This window comes from Talpa occidentalis, unplaced genomic scaffold (assembly GCF_014898055.3).
Source record: "Talpa occidentalis isolate TD23 unplaced genomic scaffold, MPIMG_talOcc4v2.1 talOcc4.9, whole genome shotgun sequence".
Taxonomy (NCBI): Eukaryota; Metazoa; Chordata; class Mammalia; order Eulipotyphla; family Talpidae; genus Talpa; species Talpa occidentalis.
This window is the reverse complement of record NW_023605305.1, coordinates 4,286,085-4,306,004: the sequence shown is the minus strand read 5'-3', so window position 1 is coordinate 4,306,004 and position 19,920 is coordinate 4,286,085. Positions and strand designations below refer to the sequence as shown.

The following is a 19,920-nucleotide window of genomic DNA, read 5'->3' as shown; positions in this document are numbered from 1 at the left end:
GAACATGGCACATTCCTGGGCCTGGCCCCAGAAATGCTGATTTGCCCATCTCAGGCGGGGCCCCGAAGCACGCCCCAAGCCAGCACCTCCTGGTGATGCTCACGGGCAAAGCAAGCTGGCCCGGCGGTCCAGAGAGGGACGGGGGGCTTTGGGCGTCCCTGGCCTCAGCCCAGGGCACTTTCCCAGCCCACCAGATCCTGACTTGCCCCGACAGGGAAAAACGCCCGGGGAGCACCGCCGCTAATTCTTGGGGAACTAGTCATGACATGTGATCCTATCTAGCAAATTTCTTGGCTACTCACTTTATCACTCACCAATCCTCTAAATAAGCTAGAATTTCCTGTCTTCTTGGCTGGGAGCTGGGGTGGGGGCACCCTCCCCACAGCGGCTGCAGGCGGGTTCCCCGGGGCCAAGGGTCACTGCACTAGGCCCCGGGGGCACAAAGGTGAGCCCCTAGGACGCCCCATCCTAAAAACCCACGTGAACCAAAGACGCGCCCCCCTGGGCCCGGGCGTCAGGGCTGCAGGCGCCTGGTCTTCTGGAAGGGGGTGGGATGTGCTCGGGGCCTTCTCAGTGCTGTCCTCCTGCAGGGGCCCCACCGGCACCCCACCCGCTGCCACGGGTCACGGGGCGCAGGATGTACCTCCTCCATGGTGTGGGCGGCCGCTGGCCGGACCCAGCAGAGGTCACCCCCGCCCCTTTCCCTTCCCCCAAGGCACAAAGAGGGATTCAAAAGTGGGTCTGTATTTTAATAAACTTTCCTTTATTAGGTTACTGACTATTATTCAACCATCATAAAATAGAACGGGGGTTTCAAAACTGTACAGGCCACACGGCGCTGGGCTGGGAGGGAAGAAGGGCAGGGTGGAGGGCCGGGGCGGGTGGGGGCGGCCGAGGGACGACAAAGAGCCCGGTGAGGCATCGGCCTCTGCAGGGACGCCGGGTCGGGCCGCACGGAGGGGTCTGTGTGAGTGAAACTCTTGTGTGCAACATTCATGGGAGCAGGACCCGCCCCAGCAGGGTTCGGGGCGTCTCCAGAGTCTAGCAGGTGAGGTTTCCCCCAACAAAAACCTCAAAATAGTAAGGGGCTAATTTACATTCCTCACCCCGTCTTGGCACCAGTTTTGTGCTTTAAAAAATATACTCCACTGGAAGACTTTTTTTTAAAGGTACCCTACAGCAGCTGTTTAAAACATCATTCTTATGGACAAATATATATGTATATATATTAAACATTTTAAACAAATAAAGTCATCTATTGTACCTGTACAGAAACGAATTGAAGTCAGCCAACTTCAAGATGAAAGAAATGGCTTCGGCAGGCGGGGCGCTGGGGTCTGCTACGTGGGGCTCAGAGGGAGGGAGCGCCCCTCTCCCTCAGTCACCCCGCCCTGCCCCGCCCGGCGCTTCTGTGGCTGTGGGGGGTCGTGAAGAGGAGGCCTGGCTCCCCAGGCTGACCTCGGCTCTGCCCCTCTTCCCAGCGTCCTGCCCCTGACTTCTCCGAGGATGGAGCCACTTGCATCCCCGCACCCCAGCCCAGGGGTCTCGGGAAGACAGAGCACATGGAAATCCCAGCTCTGCCAGGAAAGTAAAAGCGAAAGCGAAAGCAAGCCCACAGCAGAAACTTCGCGGACGGGACGAGAGAAATAAGGCCACACGCCCCAGACCGAGTGGTAAGTGGCCACCCTGGGGCCGTGGGCTCTGCCTGGCAGGCAGGCGGCCCGACACCTGTATTGCACGTGAGGCTGGCGCTCCCCGAGGGGCCCGCCTGGAAACATGGTGCAGGGTCCAGGGCCCAGACAAAGACACCCTTGTGCCCCGTGTGGAAACAGCACAGGCCCTGCCCGGCGAGGCCAGGTGAGGCACACCTCCCGGGAGGGGCGGGTGGAAAGAGCAACAGAACACTCGGAAGCAGCTGAGCGACACAGGGTTCCTTTCTAAATGGAATAAATAAATGGCTTTTGTTATTGTTAAAAGAATAAATACAGGGGCAGGGGCACCGCAGCGGGCTGACGCCGGGGGCGCATGTGCCTGCAGAAGGTCCAGTTCTGGTCTCTGCCTCGATGTCCACGAGTCCCTGGCGTCCTGAGCTTCATCTGCGGCACGGCCCACGGGCCTGAGCACCTGCCCTCCGATAAGCACCTCTTAGCACCCCGGAATCTGCTCTCGGCGCCCAGGTCCCTCTGCCCTGGGGCCCAGCAGTGGGGGGTGTCCCACGCCGCCCCGAGAGCAGATGGGCGCTCAGCGTTCTCGAGGAGGGGCTCTGATGGGGCACGTCGGGAGCCTGTGTCCAGAGCTGTCCGTGGCCGGCAGGAGCAGCAGGAGGTGGCGAGGACGAGCTGCCCTGGTCCAAGGCGCAGGCGTGGCGGCGCGGGCGGTTCGGTGAGTTGGCACGGGTGGCGTCGTGCAGGCGGCCCGGGTCACTGGTACAGGAGGTAGGCCTTGAGGGCAGCGGGCAGGGGCAGCGCGTGGATCTCGCCCAGACGCTCCTTCCCCAGGGCCAGGCGCACGGAGCGGCGGCACAGGTCCATCAGGGGCAGGGGCTCGGCTGGGGGGCAGACACAGCACAGGGGTCAGCGCGGCTCGGAAAGTTCCAGCACCACCAGCGGGAATATCACCGCTGGTGTTAGTTTCAATATACAGACAATTAACAATTAAGTGCTTTGCAATGGGGCTTAATCGGCAACTCTGCAAGCCTCTGCAAAGGGAACCCGCTCAGTCCTCACAGTGAATGAGTCAACAGGCACCGGGAGATCCCATCCTCACAGCCATTTTACAGAACAGGAAACTGAGGCACAGAGAACCTAAATGTCCCGCCCAGGGCCCCTGGTGGTGGGAGACAGGCAAGGACTGAAACCCAGGTGTTTCCTGATCCTGGGCAAGCCTCACGGCGTGTTGCTGGGGTTCAGGGGCCCACCCACTCCCAGCACCAGACTCTCTGAGGAAGGGAGTCACTTAACCCAATGGCTTGGGGGCTGCGGGCACTGAGGTGCTGAGGGCCAAGCAGACCCCAGTTACAGGCTGGGGGTCCAGGCTCAGGTCACAGCTGAGCTACCTCACACGCCGGACCCCCGAGGGCTTCTAATGCAGCTCATGAAGGCCGCTCCGTCCCCAGGGGCCGCAGCCCTGATTCCTGCAAGGGGGGTTCTCAGGGGTCTCGGATAAACTCTCAGCTCCAGGAGGAGGCGTCTGAAAGTCCTTCCCTCCAGGGGACACTGCTCGCCCTGCCTCCCCCAACCAGATCCAGGTGAGCACACCTGGGCTGTGGGGATACAACTGAAAATATGAACGACACTTTCCACGGCAAACCACATGGCGTGCGAATTACAGATCGCAACGAAACTGCTATTTTTTTAAAAAGAATAAATCTGCGGTTGGATGATGCATGTGCCCAATACCAGGCTTTAAAGGAAGCTCAACAAGTGCTCTGTGTCTCCCGGGGAGAGCCGCAGCCCGGCCAGACGGAGGGCTGCAAAGGGAAATGCTCTCCATGGAAAGCTTTGAAGTAGGGCCTTTCCCAGACAGGGCAGGAAGGTGGAGGAGCCCGCCCGGATGCTGGAGATGAACTAAGTGACCTCCTGTCCTTTAGGGTCAAGGGCGCCCCAATGCAGGAGGGCCAGTGCCCCCTGCCTGCTTGCAGGGCCCCGGTCTCTCTCTCTGGACAGTCAGACGCTGCGTTCCCAGGTCTAGGCCTCACTTTCGCCCCGCAGGGCAGCCTGACCTCCGGGGTCACATCCCCTGCCCCGCCTCAGTGTCTCCATCTGTGAGATCAGGACCAGATCAGAGGCAGCAGAGTCCCATTTGGCTGAGACCCTAAAGGCCAGAGACACGTCTCCACAGCACTTGGCCAGGCGTGGTGATTGGGGGCGGCCTCTGCAGGGTCAAGGGGAGAGCTGGGTTGACTTTCTGCCCCTCCACCCTGGGGCTCCCCGCATCTGCTCCTCATAGGACTAGTCCCCCCCCACTCAGGACTCAGCTCAGCCCCCACTGAGGGGCAGGGGGCCTGGAAGACTATGAGAAGCCTCGAGAGGCACCAGGTGGGGCCTGGCCCTGCAGGCGGTGGGGTGAGAGTTGAAAAGGGGTTCCCGCCTGGTCTCCCCCACTGCACCTGCTCGGCCGTGGGGCTTCAGGCCCATCTGAGAAATGTCTCCGAGCTGCACAGGCCTGCATGGGCACCTGCTCCCCATTGCCAGTGGCTGCCTTCCAGCGCCCAGACAGCTGTGGCTGACACGTGCCTACGGGGTCTGGGCCCCCAAGATCCAGGGGTGCAATGGGCTTCGGGGTCACTTGAGGGCCCAAGGTCTGAGAGCCAAGGGTTGGAATGTGGAAATAAACCCAAGTCCCTCAGATTCTGCGGTCTGGGTCCTTCCACGCCCACATGTAGAGGACACCCCAATAGCCTTTGAGATTTACCCAAAGGGGCATGACCTCTGGCTCCCTCCTCTGCGCCCTGCTGGAGGCGGTGGTGTGATGCAGGGGGCGCTTCCTTTGCCTGAGCATCTTTGGGCCACACTGAATAACCTGGTGCATGTGGGGGAGGCTTTCACAGACCCCAAGGGGTGCTGGCTCCGCCAACACGGGCCACAGAAATGGCAGCTAATAGGTCATAAGCCAAAAATGAGATTAGTCACCCAGGCCTCCCACGCTGGGGGGATTGTCGGGGGCCTCAAACAGGCCAGTGGGTCATGCCCCACCTTCCTCACCCCTGCCAGCTGTGTAGGGCACAAAACCCTATGATTTGGTCCCTTCTCGAAAGCGGGCTGGCCTGGAAACAGGCATGGGCACGGTGCCATGGGGGACGTTTGTCCCCAGACTTTGTTGGACCCAAGAAGGTCTCCCCTACCTGTATATTTTTGACTAGAGACAGCTGGCTCTGTCTCCAGCCCCAGCACAGAGTTGGACACCTGTGAGACACTCCCCCACCGAGGAGGCAGAGTCCACCCCAGGGCCCGGGCCACGCCCACCTCCAGGGGGCAGGCGCACATCTGTGGGGTCTGCATGAGCGACGGGTGCTAAGAGCAGCTCTGGAATCAGGGGCCACAGGTGGAGGGACTGGAAGGTCCCAGGCATCTGCTCCCCCATTTCTAGGACAGACACCGACCTGGGGGCCTATTTGAACACACAGGCCCAGCGCCCCAGTTAAAGTTCCAGTACTCGGAGGGCCCAGCTCAAACCTCCCAAGACTGGGCCGAGGCTATTTCCGGGCTAAAGGAATGAACTGCGGGCTCAGGGATGTGGGTCTAGGGTCCAGAAATGCCCCAGAGGCAGTGATGTCCCCCGTCACCATCACGGCTCCTGAGCTGGCCCCAGGCTTCCTCCTGAAAGCAGCTGGCAGTGAAAATGCCCCCCAATGGATAGTAGGGAGTGGTGGTGGGGCGGGGCTGGGAGGTGGGCGCCTTCCCCCTTTACATGAGGGGGTTCTTGCAAAAAAGAAGCAAAACAAAGCACCACCCCTGTTCATGCCACCCGGAAAGGACACCCGGCCCCAGCTGGGCAACATGGGCACCCGCCATGCACGAGCTCCACGCGTCGCTGCCTCATCCCCCGCCGGGAGCTGCATGGGGAGGGAAGGCCTTGCAGGAGGTCTATACCCACTGTCTCCACCTCTGTATACAGTGGGTGGGACACTCCCCAAATTCAAGACCACCTGGAACCCCAGACTGTGCCCTCCTGGAAAGAGGTTCTTTGCAAATAGAAGCAGCTCAGATGAGGTCAGATTGGAGGAGGCGGGCGCTGGAGCCCAGGGCTGGTGTTCTTTATGAGGAGAGAGGACACGGGGGGGGGGGGGGGGGGGGGCACTTGACAGTGGAGGCAGCAATGGACGCGCCGAAAAGTTAAGGAAGGTTGGGCACTGCCAGCAGCGGTGCGTGCCCGGAGAGGCAGGCAAAGCCTCTCCACTGCGATTCCCGACATCTGACCTCCTGAACCACCAGGGGATACATTCTGTCCTTTTAAGCTGCCCAGATCATGGTCTGTCCTGTTCAGGCTGCCTCAGGAGACAATCCCCGCCCCCTTCACGCTTCTCTGCACAGCCACTCCCTCTGGCTTGGGCTCCACCCGGCCCAGGTGACTCTGGACAAGGTCACAGAAGCTGATGGACACACTTGACCTGGCTCTGACTCAGCCATCACTGTACTTGAGCTGGCGTCACTGTCCTTCTTAGAGTCCTTTCTTGGCCTGGGGTCCAGGACACCACTCTCCTCGCTCCAGCCCCTCGGCCTGTCTCCCCGGCCTGTCCACCCGGCCTCTAAACGTCAACCTCAGCCCTGCCCCTCCCTTTCTCAAGGGGATGCCCCACTGACCGTGACCCAGGCCCTGGCTCCAGATGTCAGAGTCACTTAGGGGTGTGAGTGAGCATCTCCAGGGTCACGTCCCCACCTGGCCCAGGTGCCATGGCCTCTCCCAGCACAGTTGTTACAGCTCCTCCCGGGCCTTGTCGGCCACCCGCCCCCAAGCGCCTGCACCACCCAGCAGCCAGAGCATGTGGCCATGCTAGGACACGAGGCGCTCTCAGCACAGGAGCCGAGTGAGGGTGGCAGGCGGCCCGCAGGCCCCGTGCACACTCGCCTGCTCCCCACCGCCAGGCCGAGGCCGCAACTCCCCCACCGGGTTTTCTTACAGACCTCAAAGCCAGCTGGCTGAGCAGCATCTACAGGGATGGGAGGTCAGAGGCCAAGCGTCCTGTTATGATGATTCTGCTGGTGGGTGGGGGTGCATCATTAACCAAGTCCCCCAAGTTCCAGCTCACAGACGCTGTTACTGACAACTCAGTCCCACGCTCATACCCTCTCCCTGCCCTGCTAAGAGTCCCGAACAAGAGGAGTCACGAAAGAGTCCAGCCTCCCACCCACGCGGAGCCCAGCAGGACACCCACCTATTTACAGGACGGGGCGCCTGTCTGGGCCTCCTGGACCCTTCGGCAGGCCAGGCAGTGCGCCCCGACTCGCCAGGCTGAACAGGGGTGAGTGTTCTGGACTGGAGGCCTTGTTAACTCCCAGCCGACAGCCTCTTCTGAGGGGCCAGGCTGGGCCATGCTGCTTGTGGACAGTTTTTGTGGCCCGATAGCAACACAACAAACCTAGATATTCACTCATCCATCTGCACAGAAGGAAAGTTAAGCTCCTGGGGGCCGGGATCGCCCTGGCAGGAGGCGACAGGGCTGTGGCTACCTCCTGAGCTCCCAGGTCGTCAGAGGATGTGGCCAGAGCTGCGTCTGTGCAGGGCAGAGCCACTGTGGGCTGGCTTTCCACCACTGTCACCTGGGGAGCCGGACTCACAGAACTCGCTCTGCTGGTTCCCTGGACCGGGTCTGAGGATACTTCCTCAGGGAGGTTACCTGCTGCAGTCACACCTGGCTGCCCTGCCAGGAGTCCCATGACCCAGGGGTGCTGGACAAGTGAGGCACCCAACTGTCATTTTGCAGGCAGAGCCAGAGCAGGAGAACACAGAGAGGGGGTGGCGGGGTCCAGAGAGAAACCTTTAAGGACTTGCTCATGCCACACGCCCTGGGTATTTTCTCTGATGTCCCCCAAAACGGGAAGGGGTAGGAAGAACCTGAAGGTTGGAGACTGAAGTGCAGGAATAAGCATCTGTGCTCCCCGAAGGGCCCCGCCCATCCGTGTCTGGCCTCAGGGTGGGTTAGGTCTCCTGGCTCCAGGCCAAACCTACCCTTTAAAGATGGTCAGCACCTGCAGGTGAATGAAGCTCCTTGGCTCTGCCCCCTTCCAAGTTGGATTTGCAGGTGGTAGAAGATACCCGTGAAGGGTCAAACAATTCAAGACCCTTGGGCCACCAGGGACTCCCAGCCAGGCAGTCACAGAGTTTCCCGCCTCCCAAACCAGTTCATTGGTACCACGTGTGGCTATTTCCACCCCCTTCCCAAAGAGACGAGGGGCAGTTACCGATGATTCAACCTGTTTCTAACCTGCATACTCTTCTCTGAAGGTCTCCTGGCCCCAGGACTGAACAAGCCCCTCTGGGGACTATGTCCCAAAGCAATGGACTCAAAGCCCCCCCCCCCAGCCACAGGAGAGACAGCCCCTACACCTGTTTAATGAGTGAGCAAAGCCACTAGCTTCATGAGAGGCCTTTTTTGTGAGAGGCCCTAGTACCCCCAAGGTGCACCCAAACCCCAGCTCACTACCTGGCTACTCTGCTAGAATTTGGTGATTTCAGATTAAACTTATAGACAGGTCAGCCAGAAGCAAACCACGCCTGTCAAAGACAATCCATCTATTCATTTATCCAGCCAGCCAGCCAGCAACCTATCGTCCATCTGTCTGTCCATCCATCCACTCTGCCATTCATCCACCCACCCACCACCCATTCTTCCACCCATCCACATACCCACCCACCCATAAAGCCAACAATCTGTCCATCCACCCACCCATCCAGCTCCCTACCTATACATCCCTGAGGTGCTGCAGGCAACCTGGCACACTCTAGCTAGAATTGTTCCTATAACCAGAGGGCGGCAAGAGCAGCCTCTGACTATCTGAATTCGCTGTGATGTACTCAAAGGCACTTTAATTCTGACCATGCCAGGTTCTTCCCAAGCCTGGCCAGGCCTGCAGATGCAGGGAACCGGGCAGCACCCACTCAGACCCCAGAGGACACTTACGGTCAAGTCCGTTCAAGTAGCGCATGCGGATCTCACAGTGGCCCCAGACGGCGCTCACGACAGGATACAGTTTTTTGCCCTTGAGCCCCCGAAAAGCCACTCCCATGTACTGTCCGTCCACAATGAAGCTCAGGGTCCCATCGTCCATGTCCAGGGCCACGAGGAAGGAGTCGGGCACGATGAACGTCTCGTCAGGCTCCAGGAAGGCGGGGTAGGTTTTGCTGGGCTGGTTTTTGCCATCGTGGTAGAGCCGGTTACGGCCCAAGTCCCAGCCCCAGGACTCGTGGTTATTCCCCACGAGGGTTGTGTACCCCACTGAGTGCAGGGGGGCATCCGCCGTGGCCACCCCCACCACAGCATGCGTCCCCCGCTGCCTCATGGCCCACGTGATCTGCCACACGTGTAGCCCACGCGTGTACCCGACTTTGCCCCTGATGGCGTCCGTGCTCTGGGCCACCGGATGCCGGTGGAAGATGAGCTTGTCGTCCTCCTTGACGAAGACATTGAGCGAGCGGTCGCTGTTGTTCCAGGAGTGGCGCAGCTGGACGTCGTAGGGCACGGGGGGCATGTCCAGCAGCAGGTCCAGGCGCGTGGGCTTGCAGTAGTCCAGGCCCTGCAGCTCCTGCTTCAAGGGCCGGTACGTGGGGTCCCTCATGTCCACGGTCTTGATGCCGCCGGTGACCTTCTGACCCATGTCGCCTTCCTCTCACCGCTCCCCAGGCTCCCCAGGCAAACTCATTAATGGCGAGGCCTCCTCTCCAGCTCTCCCGCCAGGCCCGGGCGGCGCTCCCGGCAGGCTGCTAGGCGACCGTGCAGGTTGTGGAGTGTTTAGGGTTGCCTAACGGGTGGAAAGAACAGGGGGAGGCTGTGAGTAGAGGAGCGGGAGGAGGGGACACCCTAACCAGGGTCAGCTCCATCCGCCCAGCGTGTGCATGGAGATGTGGGCTCGGGGCCCCCACGTTACGAATATAGGGGGTTCATGGGCCGAGACACACAGCTGATGCTCGCCAAATACCGAATCACAGGGCCTCAGGTTGGCACAGATCCTGAAATAGCCCTGGCGCACCGGGCATCTTCCCTGGTCAGATGAGGGAAGCTGGCCTCACTGGCCTGCTCTTCAGAGGGCAGGTGGGGCTCGAAAAGCAGCAGCTGCTGCTTGAGATGCCGACTCCCAGCTCCCCTTTCTTCCCCAGCACAGGTCCTCCCAGTGTCGGCACAGGCCAGGCCCCAGACAGCGCAACCTTCCCGGGAGGTACCACCTCCCGCCTGGACGGGGGCCACCGGTGACGCTCTTCCCAGACCCCGGCCAGCCTCAGGCCACCCCCAGCCCCTGGTAGCGCTGCATTAAACTTCGAGGACCACCGCCCCAGCTGCACCCTCAACTGGCAGCCAGTGCTTGGTTCCTCAAGTCCCTTCTGGGGAGGTGGGGCTCTGAGACACCCAGTCCTGCCTTAGGGTCCCCATCCCTGGCTTCTTCGAGGGAGATCAGGCATGTATGTCAGAGGAGGGACCTCACTGATCATCGCCTTCTGTCTGTGACAGCACTGGGGGGCGGGGTTACATCCAAGGAGGAGGAGGTTGAGGGCCCGAGAGCCCCCCACTGCTATTCCTGACCTGAGTGTCCATCCTGGATGAAGGAAATAATGTCCTATTGGTTTTCTGAGCCTCGCACAAAAGCAACAGTTTCTTTCCGCCCCCACAAGTCTCCTTGGCCTGCAGGAGAGACTCTTGGGTGCCAGGCTTCGGGCACTGACCCGGGACGGAGCAGACCGGGTGAGGGCAGCTCCTGGCTAAGGGGATGTTGCTGAACGGGTGGGCGGCGCCTGGGCCAGAGCTCTCGGCACCTGGATGTCAGGAAAGTGCAAAGTGGGGCCTGTTCCACTGCAGTCCTGCCCTGGGAATCTGGATGAATGGCACACAGTGTTGGGGAGAAGCAGCAGTGCCCCCAGATGTGCTGACACCACATAAATTGTAACCAGACGCTGTTACATTTTCAAAAGCAAGAGGGGACACAGCCTGGCCCGCAGAAACGGAACTTAAAGCTCTACCTGTGCGTGGGTTTACCTGTCCGCAGGCCCAGAGAGAGGTCTGGGAGAATAAACACCAAACCTCTCACGACAGTTAACCCTGGGGGCTGGCGCGGGAAGACATGTTCATTTGCAGGACTTTCTGAACTGAAATACGGAAAGGCGCGCGTGTTACTTTTGTAATGAAACCTATGTCAAGAGCACACACAGCACTCGGGGCTGCAGAGGCCTGGAGAGCGCCCCCGCGCGCAGCACACATGTCTGCAGGGCGATGACTAGTGGCCTCCCGAGGAGTCACATCTTCGGGATGTTTCCTTCAGCCACAAAGCTCCGGGCCACCCGCAGAGGGACAGCATTTCTGCAATGACCGTCCCACGCTTCCGCGTACAGTTTCTCAATCACAACTTTCAACTTGCCCAGTAAAAACGGAGCGACTATTTGGCCAGTTCAAAACAAGAAGAAAACAACGGTTCCAGCCCCACGCCCGAAACGCAGCCACCGCAGCCGCTGCCCGGAGGGCCAGGGGTCCAGCCACGGCCGGGCCAGGCGAGCAGGCGGGAGGGTGGCCCCGGCTGGCAAGGGCGGAGGGCAGGCGTGTCAGCGCGGGGCAGGGACCCACAGCGGGCATCAGTGAAAGCCGTGACTCCGCAGCCCCTTCCCCAAACGGCATTTTGCTGGCCCAGGCAACTGACCCTGGCGTCTCCCCGCTACTCAAAATTACCCTTTTGTTTGGTTGTTGAAGACAACGTTTGTTGAAGGAGCTGTGCCCTCTCTGCAGGAGACACGTCCAGGTGACCAGTGGCAAAGGGATGGGGCGGAGGGGGTGCCAGGGACACACAGCGGAGGCCACTCACCTCCTCTGGGCTCGGCTCCCCTCAGTGTGTCCCTCTGTCCGTCCGACTGACCCCAGAACAGTAAAACCATTGTCTGGACCCAAGACGGGGAAAGAATGAAATTCAGGATGTGGAACCAGGTGACCTAATTATAAAGCCTCCTTTCACCTGAAGATCAAATACGCTCCCTCCCTCCGCCTCCCCGCCTCACACATCAGCGGTTGCGGCCCAGGATTTTGCAAGAGAAGCATGCCCCGAGCGATCTGTTATTATATCAGCAGGCAGCCTCTGTGCCCCGGCCGGTGCTGCCCGGCTCTGCCTGCTAATTAGGGGTTTGTGCTCCTGGGAGCCAGGGCTTGGAAACACGCTTTGGGGGTGGGAGTGCCCGGAGCGTGCCCCCTGCAAGCCTGGCCACGGCGGCCCTGGCACAGGTGCTGCCAGCAGCAAGACTACCGCGTGTGGTTACCACCTCCACCCTCCCCACCTGCCACTGGAGGGGAGATGCCGGGAGAACGCAGGGGAGCTGTGTTCTTGCTCAAGTGGGGAGATAAAAGGTCTCTGACCCCAGAATCAACAAAAAGCATCGGACCCTTCTGGAAAGTTTTGCCGAGTGATGTTGGAAAGAAAATCCCACACGGTCCAGAGCTCGAGCCTCTGACCTCAAAAGACCAGAAGTGCACCTGCTGGTGACACCTACGGAAGGACCCAGATTACTCACGGCGCTTTCAGAAAGGGCTCAGATGGGGCGAGCCTCGCCCCTGGGAAACCAGCATCACACTCATACAGAGACTAAAAATTTAAATAAAAAGTCATGGCTATAGCCCAGCCGAGGTTGTACAGGCAGCGGCGTGAGCGCCGTTCAGACAAGAAGCCCTATGCTTGCAGGGACCTCTGCGACCCACAAGGATGACATCCCCCCGCTGGGCGTTTTCGAGGGCACAGCAGACGTGCCTTGGAGGGGCAGTGCGAGAAGTCTGGACCGGGGGCCCCTGACATTGCCCAGCCTGGAAGTGGGCGTCCATCCAGCTGGGCCTGCCTGGTCCATGCAGGACTGGGGCACTCCTGGAAAAGGGCAGGGAGGCAGGGCTACAGGGAGCGCCCCGAGGCATCCAAGGGGAAAGGCTCAGACACACCCGTCCCTCCTCGCCCCTGCCTGGCTGGGGCAGCAGCCTGGCCCCCCAGGTGGTGCAGAGAACTCGCTCCGACCCTGAGTAAAGTGAGGTTAGGCTCACCTTCCCTGAGGCGGGAGGGTCCGTGCAAACAGGGTCTTCCCAGACACCAAGAAGCAACCTGCCCAAGCAGCTCGCCTGCTGTGGCTGCGCAAGGGCGGCGGCCGAGTGAGAGCAGAGCCCGCGAGAAAGGTCACCTCCGGGCGCCGAGCCATGGGTCAGCCCCCCGCCCCAGGGAGAACGAGCAGGACGGAGGCGGGACGAGACCTCGAAGGCCGCGTGCAGGAGAGCCCCTCGCCCTGGCAAGCCCAGGCAGGCAGGAGGCAGCTCCTCGAGGGGCAGGGCGCGGGTGGGAGACTTGCACACACCCCTCCTTGTGGCTGTGGGAGCAAAGTGGGGAGGCGGGAAGGTCCTGCAGGAGGCCATGGCTCCAGCAAAACTGTGGGTTCACAACCACAAGCCCCCCAGCCTACCTCCTGTAAATCTCTTAGGTACAGAGCAGGTGCAGCAGACCCGTAATAATGGGGGGAAGAGGATATAGGGCTGTTTTTCTGGAGTTAGGGTCACAGGAGCGGTTCTCAAAGTGGGGTCCCTGGCTCGATGGCCTTGACACCACATGGGAACCTGTTAGAGATGCCAGTGCGTGGACCCCGCTCCAACCTCCTGAATCAGAAACTCTGGGTACGTAATTGGTGTTCTAAGGGGCCCTCTGGGGATTAGGGAGCTGCTGGTTTAAAGGATTATTGCTCAGGCTTGGATTTAAAATCACAATTAAAAAAAACTTGTTCTATCTTGATTTGGAATATTTCAAAGGTTTCGCCTGTCCATGTGGAATGTCAATGCAGACATGTAGAAAGTATAAGCAAAAGTGTTCCCTCCCCACACCATGCACGTGCACGGGGACGACACAGGGACAGTCCACTTGGGGCAAAGGCCCCCCCCCTCAGCTACTGTGTCAGCGTGTTCTGTGCCACCTGTGCCACCTTCCCTCGTGGGTGGGCACCTCCTGTGGGCTAGGGAGGTCATGTTCAGGGACTTAGGAATTTCTCCAGGCCTTGGAGCAGTTCCTGGTCACTCAGCTCAGGCCACCTCCCCTGTCATCCCCCTCTGCGCCCCCACCCACACTCATGGGCCACCAGGCTGACACCTGAGCGTCCACCTGACAGGGGCAAATGGAGGCGCTCGGCAGTTCTGCTCAGCTGGACTGAAGGTTTGCCAACTGCAGCCCATGAACTTGGGGAGGACTCTGAAGGAAATCACCCAGTGCCTCTCCAGCGCGGCCTCGCCACCATTCCCTGTGTGGGATTTCACCGAACTCAACAGGATGCCAAGGGAGAGGAGCGCCCTGGGCCTCACAGGCCAGTCGGTGCCAAGAAGACTTAAACACACTCTTAAAGGGCCCGCCTCCAGGAGTCTCTGTGCCACTGGCTTCCCCTCCAGTCCCTACCACGTGGATGGTTCTGACCACCCAAACTTGCAACTGGACAAGGGTTGGCCTGGGCCAGTGTGAAGGTGGTGAATAAAGGAGTCCTGAACTTCCAAGCAAGTGCAAAGGTCCAGAGTCCCACGGTGCCAGCTGGACACATGGGGGGGTAAGGGAAGGAGGCGGGAAGCGGCCCCCCAGCTGGCTCATCCATGGGGCACTGCATGGCCATCCGTGAGGAAGGACCACAGCACCAGAGGCAAGGCCAGAGTTTGCTATGCTGAGTATCTGCCCTGAGTAAAATCTAGAAAATTATGCAGGCATATGCGGGAAAACAGATGAAAAGGAAGCCAGGAAAATGAAAACGTCTCTGTGTCTTCAGTGATGAAGCTGAGTTTCCCCTTCTCTTAAATTTCTTTACTGCTGTTTTACCTGTTGCAAAACCATAAATGATGAACCCAGATGTCCATCAATGCAATAAATGGATAAACTGTGGACTACATCTCTAAGGGAATATTGCACAGCCATGAAAAGGAATAAAGTACTGACATACTACGATGCGATGCGGATGTACCTTAAAAACTTCATGCCAGGTGAAAGAAGCCACATAGAAAGGTCACCTGTTTTATGATCCCACTTGTATGAAAATAGTTGGAATAGGTTGATCCACTGAGACAGAAGGCAGATGGGTTATTTCCAGGATGGGGAATGAATGGCTCGGGGTCTCTTTGGGGTGGGGGATGAAAATACTCTGGAACTACATAGAGGTGGTGGTTGTACCCCACTGACAATGCACTAAAAAAAATAACATTATATGAATTTCACCTCAAAAAATAACAATTTATAAATGGATTAAAAATTGCTGACCCCTCCAGAACCCACAGGAGGGAGGGTGCAGAGCAGAGAAAGGCACAGCCTGCGAGGTCTGGTGGCCAGACGCAGGCCGTGAGCCAGGCCCACGCGCAGGCTAGTGGCACCCCCGTGTGCAAGCCAGGGCCTTCCAGAGCTGACTTGCTACAATCCAGTGCTCTGTTCCTGCTCACCCCCAACCCCCCAAAAAAGCACAGAGCTGTGGTTTGGCGGCCCTGCTGCCTCCAGACGGCACCTGTAGATCAAGTTTCTCTGGAGGAATCCGGAATGCGTGCCTGCAGCTCTGTGCTGCGCCCGGCGGGGGCCGGGAGGGGCGCCCTGCACACGTGCTGCTGGTTTAGGATGAGGACATGGAAGAACCGATGTCACGGGCTCACTGCACTCGCGTCCTGCTCCGGGACAGGCAGGAGAAGCAGCAAGGGGGTGAGAGGACGAGAGCTCCCCAGCCTCTGCCTCTCACAGGGCAGGTCACTTCCTGCAGCCGCTCTGAGGTGGCAATGGCCCTACTATGATATCAGGACACCGTCTGCCATTCCCCCCCTGCCTGAGACACTCCAGCTATGGTGGCCCGGAACCTGGCCTCGGCCGCAGCCAGGGAGCCCCAGGCTAAAGCACAGTCTGCATGAAAACCTCTAAGGGTCAAGTCCCTGCCCCGGCCTCTCGTGCCAACTGCCATCACCTGCCACGGGCCCTTTCAGCTCAGACTCACTCTCGTATCACCTGGAAGGAGGCCCCAAAGGATCACGGGCAAGGCCTGTGTGCATACAGTAGGTGCCCTAGAGGTGACTGAGTTGCTTACTTGATCATCCCTCCGGCATCTGATCAGCCTAGTGGGGTGGCCTAGGAGACCCCTTCTTTGTTCCTTGGTCCCTGAATCCCTCAACAAGATGGATAATTCAAAATTGATCAGTTTTAGGAAAGCAGGACAGTGTCCCCCTCAACCATCTGCCCCGGATGGGGAACTGGTAGAACCCCCAGGACCTGACCTGAGAGACCGTCTGAAAATACCCAAGTCCAAACAAGGGGGCTCCGGGGTGGGATTTCTTCCAAGGAATATCCACAGGCACCAGCCACGCCGCTGCCCTCGCCAGGCTCACAGTCTGGCAGGAAGGGCAGGTGACAGATGATTATGTGAACGACTAACACAACTCCAAGGGCAAGGACTGGGCCTGTTGTGCCACAGTGGCAGCCCCAGCGCCGGCAGCAGCGCCTGAAACGTGGTCGACACAGGGAACAAATGTGGCTGAATGAAAAGGTGAGCAGAGGGGTGAGCAGAGAGGGGGCAGGAGCGGGGAGAGCAGGCTCCTCTGACAGTGCTGTATGGCCAGAGACCCAGGGAAGGGAGGACGACTTTCAAGGGTAGCACAAGGATGTGAACAGGATGTGCAAAGGCCCTGGGGCGAAATGAGCTTGGCATGTTGGGGGAGCAAGAGAAGCCCAAGTGGCTGCAGCAGAGGGAGGGAGCGACCACGGGGTGAGCACCATACAGAGGGAGGCCACGCAGGCCTGGGGGTGACAGTAAGGACTTTGGATTTTGTCTTAATTAGGAAGAAAAACCAGCAGAGGGCTCTGAGCATTCAGAGGGCGCCCCTTGACTTCCATCCCCTCAGAACCAGAATCCCTTGGGCTCTGTTGAAAACAGGCCTTTGGCAGCAAGAGGGGCACCAGGGGGTCAACACACAGGGGTTTGATCAGGGCGTGGATGAAGTAGTAGGAGTCAGAATGTCACCCACAGGAGCTGCAGCCCAATCGGTGTCACCACACGGTGCTGCTTAAGGCAGATGGTGGTGAGAGAAGGCCCAGTGATGAGCTGGGGAGCAGGGCGTCATTCACCCCAGGAGCTGACTGCCCCTACCTGACCCAGACTGAGAGGAGGCCAGTCAAGGGAGACTTGCCAAGGGCTACAGAGGTGGAGCAGTCACATGGGGGCTGCAGCTCCTGGAGCTGGGTGACCCTGGGCTTGGCCCTGCCTCTCGGAGCCTCATTCAGATGCCCCTTTGCACAACCTCTGCCCTGGTTGCTTTAAGGATTCAGTGAGGTGCCCTTGGCAAACTTAACAGTAACCAAGAGCCAGCACAGGGGATGAATTTGCAATTTAGTGGCGTGAGGAGAAAGGGAGGGATGCTGTGTCTGGAGAAGGGGGTCTGTTTTTCCCCAGCGGTGGAATGCAGCCACTGACTCCCCACCCCAAACTCAGCAACCTGGGGTACCTGTGACTCAGATCTGCGGCCACCTGCCGTCATCTCAGGTTCATTCACAGTGACTCCAGGTGCTGGGGGGTGGGGGGCCAGGCCGCCCCCTCCCCTTGGTGTCACCAGGGTCTGCTCCCTGCAGGTCTGTGGTGTCCCAGGTTGGGGGGTGTGGGATGGCGGCCAGGTCTCTGCTCTGAAGCCAGGTGGCCTGGATCTGCTTCTGGAGACGCTTCTCGGGAAAGCAACTTGGGTCTGGGGAGCGTCTGTTGTACTTATCACATTTTGCAAACACAAAGGGAAGAAAGAGGAAGTGGGGAAAAAGGGAAATTGGCTCAATAAGCACTGAATGGGCTAGTCCAGGATGGCAATCAGGGCAGAGGGAGGGAGGAAGATGAGGGCAGCTGCGTCCTGCAAGCTGCTCAGCCCAGCTTTGGGGAGCAAGCCCAGGGGGGGCAAGCGTGACGGGGTCCCTATCCTGGGACATTTCATGGGCTCCCCCGCGGCCGCTCTGTGACACCCACAGGCTGAGTTCAGAAAGGTATTTCCTCCGCAAGCTGGGTTCTCCATCAAATAAAAGCAGTGGCGAAAGGGGAGCAGAGGACGCCTCACTGTCAGGAAGACTGGCTGGCGGTGGGGGGGGCCCGCCATGGGGACCCCGCCCCGGCCCTGCTGCAGCCGCCTGGCCGGCCCTGCACGACCACAAGCACAGGTCGCCCCTGCCAGCACATGAACATCTCTGACTGTCCCAAGTTTCCGTTCCCATATCAAAAGTGCCTCTTTTCTGCTGAGGCAGCAAGACCTGCCAACAAACAAGCCTCTGGGACCCACGGGTTTTGTAACACGAGCCTCCCCTTGAAGAGCTGCAATGAATCACGGAGGCTAATGGTATCGGCAGCTGGGCTGGTGGAAGGATTTGTGGGGTCCCAGCCCCTGCCCCCCAGATACCCCACCTCCCCTGAGGGATGGCATCCCCGCTGCAGGCCCCCCCAGACGGGAGCCAGATAGGACTGAGGTCTGGCGGGGGCAGGGCGGTCGGCTCCTTCCTCGAGGATCGGCTGGGCTGAGGGAGCTGAGTGCCTGGCACCTGGTCACGCCCGGGGAGGCCATGGGCTGCAGGCACCGCCCGGGGAAAAATCCGTGGGTCTCGGGTCCCTGCCCAGAGGACGGCCTGCAAAGGGTCCTGTGGCCAGATGACCAGGGGACCCGCCTGTCCAAGTGAGCAGGAGCCGTGGGGGCCTCCCCAGGTGCAGCCTGGAGGAAACACGTCCAGAGGAAGGGGCTGGAGCAGCTTCCCTCCCCCAGGGAGCAGTCCCCAGCCACGGCGACGCCTACCCAGCCAAGTCCAGACCCGCCAAGCGCCACAGAAGTCGTGGGCAGAGTCTGGGCACCTCTGTCCTTCCTAGACCCCAGGAGTGGGGGTGGTCAGAACAGGCTGTGGGTTCCTTCTCCGGGCCTTCGAAAAGCCCTCGGCCACTCGGAGTCTGATAACCCAGGAGCTCCCTCCGCCCCAGCCGCGGGAGCAGCCCCTCGGCTCCGTACCGTCCCCCGCCAGCCAGGCCAGCCTAGCCTCACCTCGTCATAACACAGCTCCTCCCACCTCACAGGCCCCCGCGTCCCACGGCCCTGGCCTCGCTGCCAGGGAGCCTCTGAGACCCGGACTGGTCCACACATACCTCGCCCCCACCCCATCTCCCCCAGAATTACCCCAGGATGCTGGATCCTGCCAGAATCCAGAACGCAGTCTCTCCCGGCCCCGGCAAGCATCCAGGCTGCCTGAGACCCCTGACCAGTGAGTGGCCTCACTGTCTCCCAGACACCTACCGGAGGATCAGAGTTCTGGAATGTTCTGGGCCAGTGCCTGGGGAAAGTGCCAGGAGAGAAGCCCCATTCCTCAGAATGGGCACACTGAAGAGGAGGCAGGCAGCCCCCTGCACCGTGTGCCCTCCCTGCTGGAGGCCGGGCCCCTCCGGGTGCCCCGCAGCCGCCCTGGCTGGGGCTGGGTCAGCCTGGCCTGAGTGAGCACCGCCGTCACCAAGGGGAAGCGGCCCTTGGTTACCACTGGCCCGGCGAACACAGAGGCAAAACAAACACTGGAGGCCGCTGCTCCTCGCTGCTGGGAACAATTACAAGGTAATCGGCCCGGTTTCCAAACGCCCTCCAGAATGGAGGCCAAGGGCCAGCGGGCGGCCAGTTTGTAACCCCGCTGCTGCTGCAGCTGCACCTCAGACACCCCGGGACCTCCTCCACCCCCCCAGGGCGCACGCGGGAGCAAGGCTGGGCCATGGAGGAGGCGGGCAGACCAGCATCGCGCCGCTCGGGGCCTGGTCAGCAGCCATGCTGGCCAGTTTCCAAAAGGACAGGTGGGCCCAAGCGGGCAGGTGAGGGCAGCCGCCTGCAGGCCCAGTCTTACCCGCCCCGGGGGCAGCCTGTGAAGCAGAGACTCAGCCGCAAACGACAAAATACCAGGATCGTACCAGCCTGTGGCTTCCCTGTGCCGTCCTCCTGGCTTCCCGCCCAGCCTGGACATTGACCCCACCACCTCCTGTCCCAGCAGATTGAACCCCAGTAGTCGCTCATCTTCTGTCGGGGTGGGGATCGCCTCTAGGAAGAAGGCCCCTCCGCCCCCAGTCCAGAGCCTTGGTTGGGTCCAAAGTCTCCTGGGAGCAGAAAGTGGAGGCAGCCGACATGGAACAGGACAGGGGAGAGCTGAGGGACACCTGTGGGGAGCTCTCCTGCCTCCCCTCACCCCTGCTGAGACCTGCACCTGTGCCTGGTGGCTGGCAGGC

At 60.1% G+C, this 19,920-nt stretch overlaps 1 protein-coding gene across 4 annotated transcripts in view; it reads right to left on the bottom strand.

Moving 5' to 3' along the window:
- Window positions 1-748: 748 nt before the first annotated feature.
- SPSB1 (splA/ryanodine receptor domain and SOCS box containing 1) overlaps window positions 749-19,920 on the bottom strand; it is a 50,060-nt gene continuing 30,888 nt past the window's right edge. For 2 of the 4 annotated variants that reach the window (XM_054691001.1, XM_054691002.1), the window contains exons 2-3: window positions 8,621-9,458; window positions 749-2,548 (exon numbers count right to left, since the gene is read on the bottom strand). In XM_054691001.1, coding sequence (XP_054546976.1) covers window positions 2,421-2,548; window positions 8,621-9,314 — 822 coding nt within the window. In that variant the 5' untranslated portion in view covers window positions 9,315-9,458 and the 3' untranslated portion in view covers window positions 749-2,420. Of the gene's footprint in view, window positions 2,549-8,620; window positions 9,459-18,838; window positions 18,923-18,955; window positions 19,093-19,920 lie in introns of those variants that run through there. The other 2 variants (XM_037498462.2, XM_037498463.2) reach the window with 2 other exon arrangements.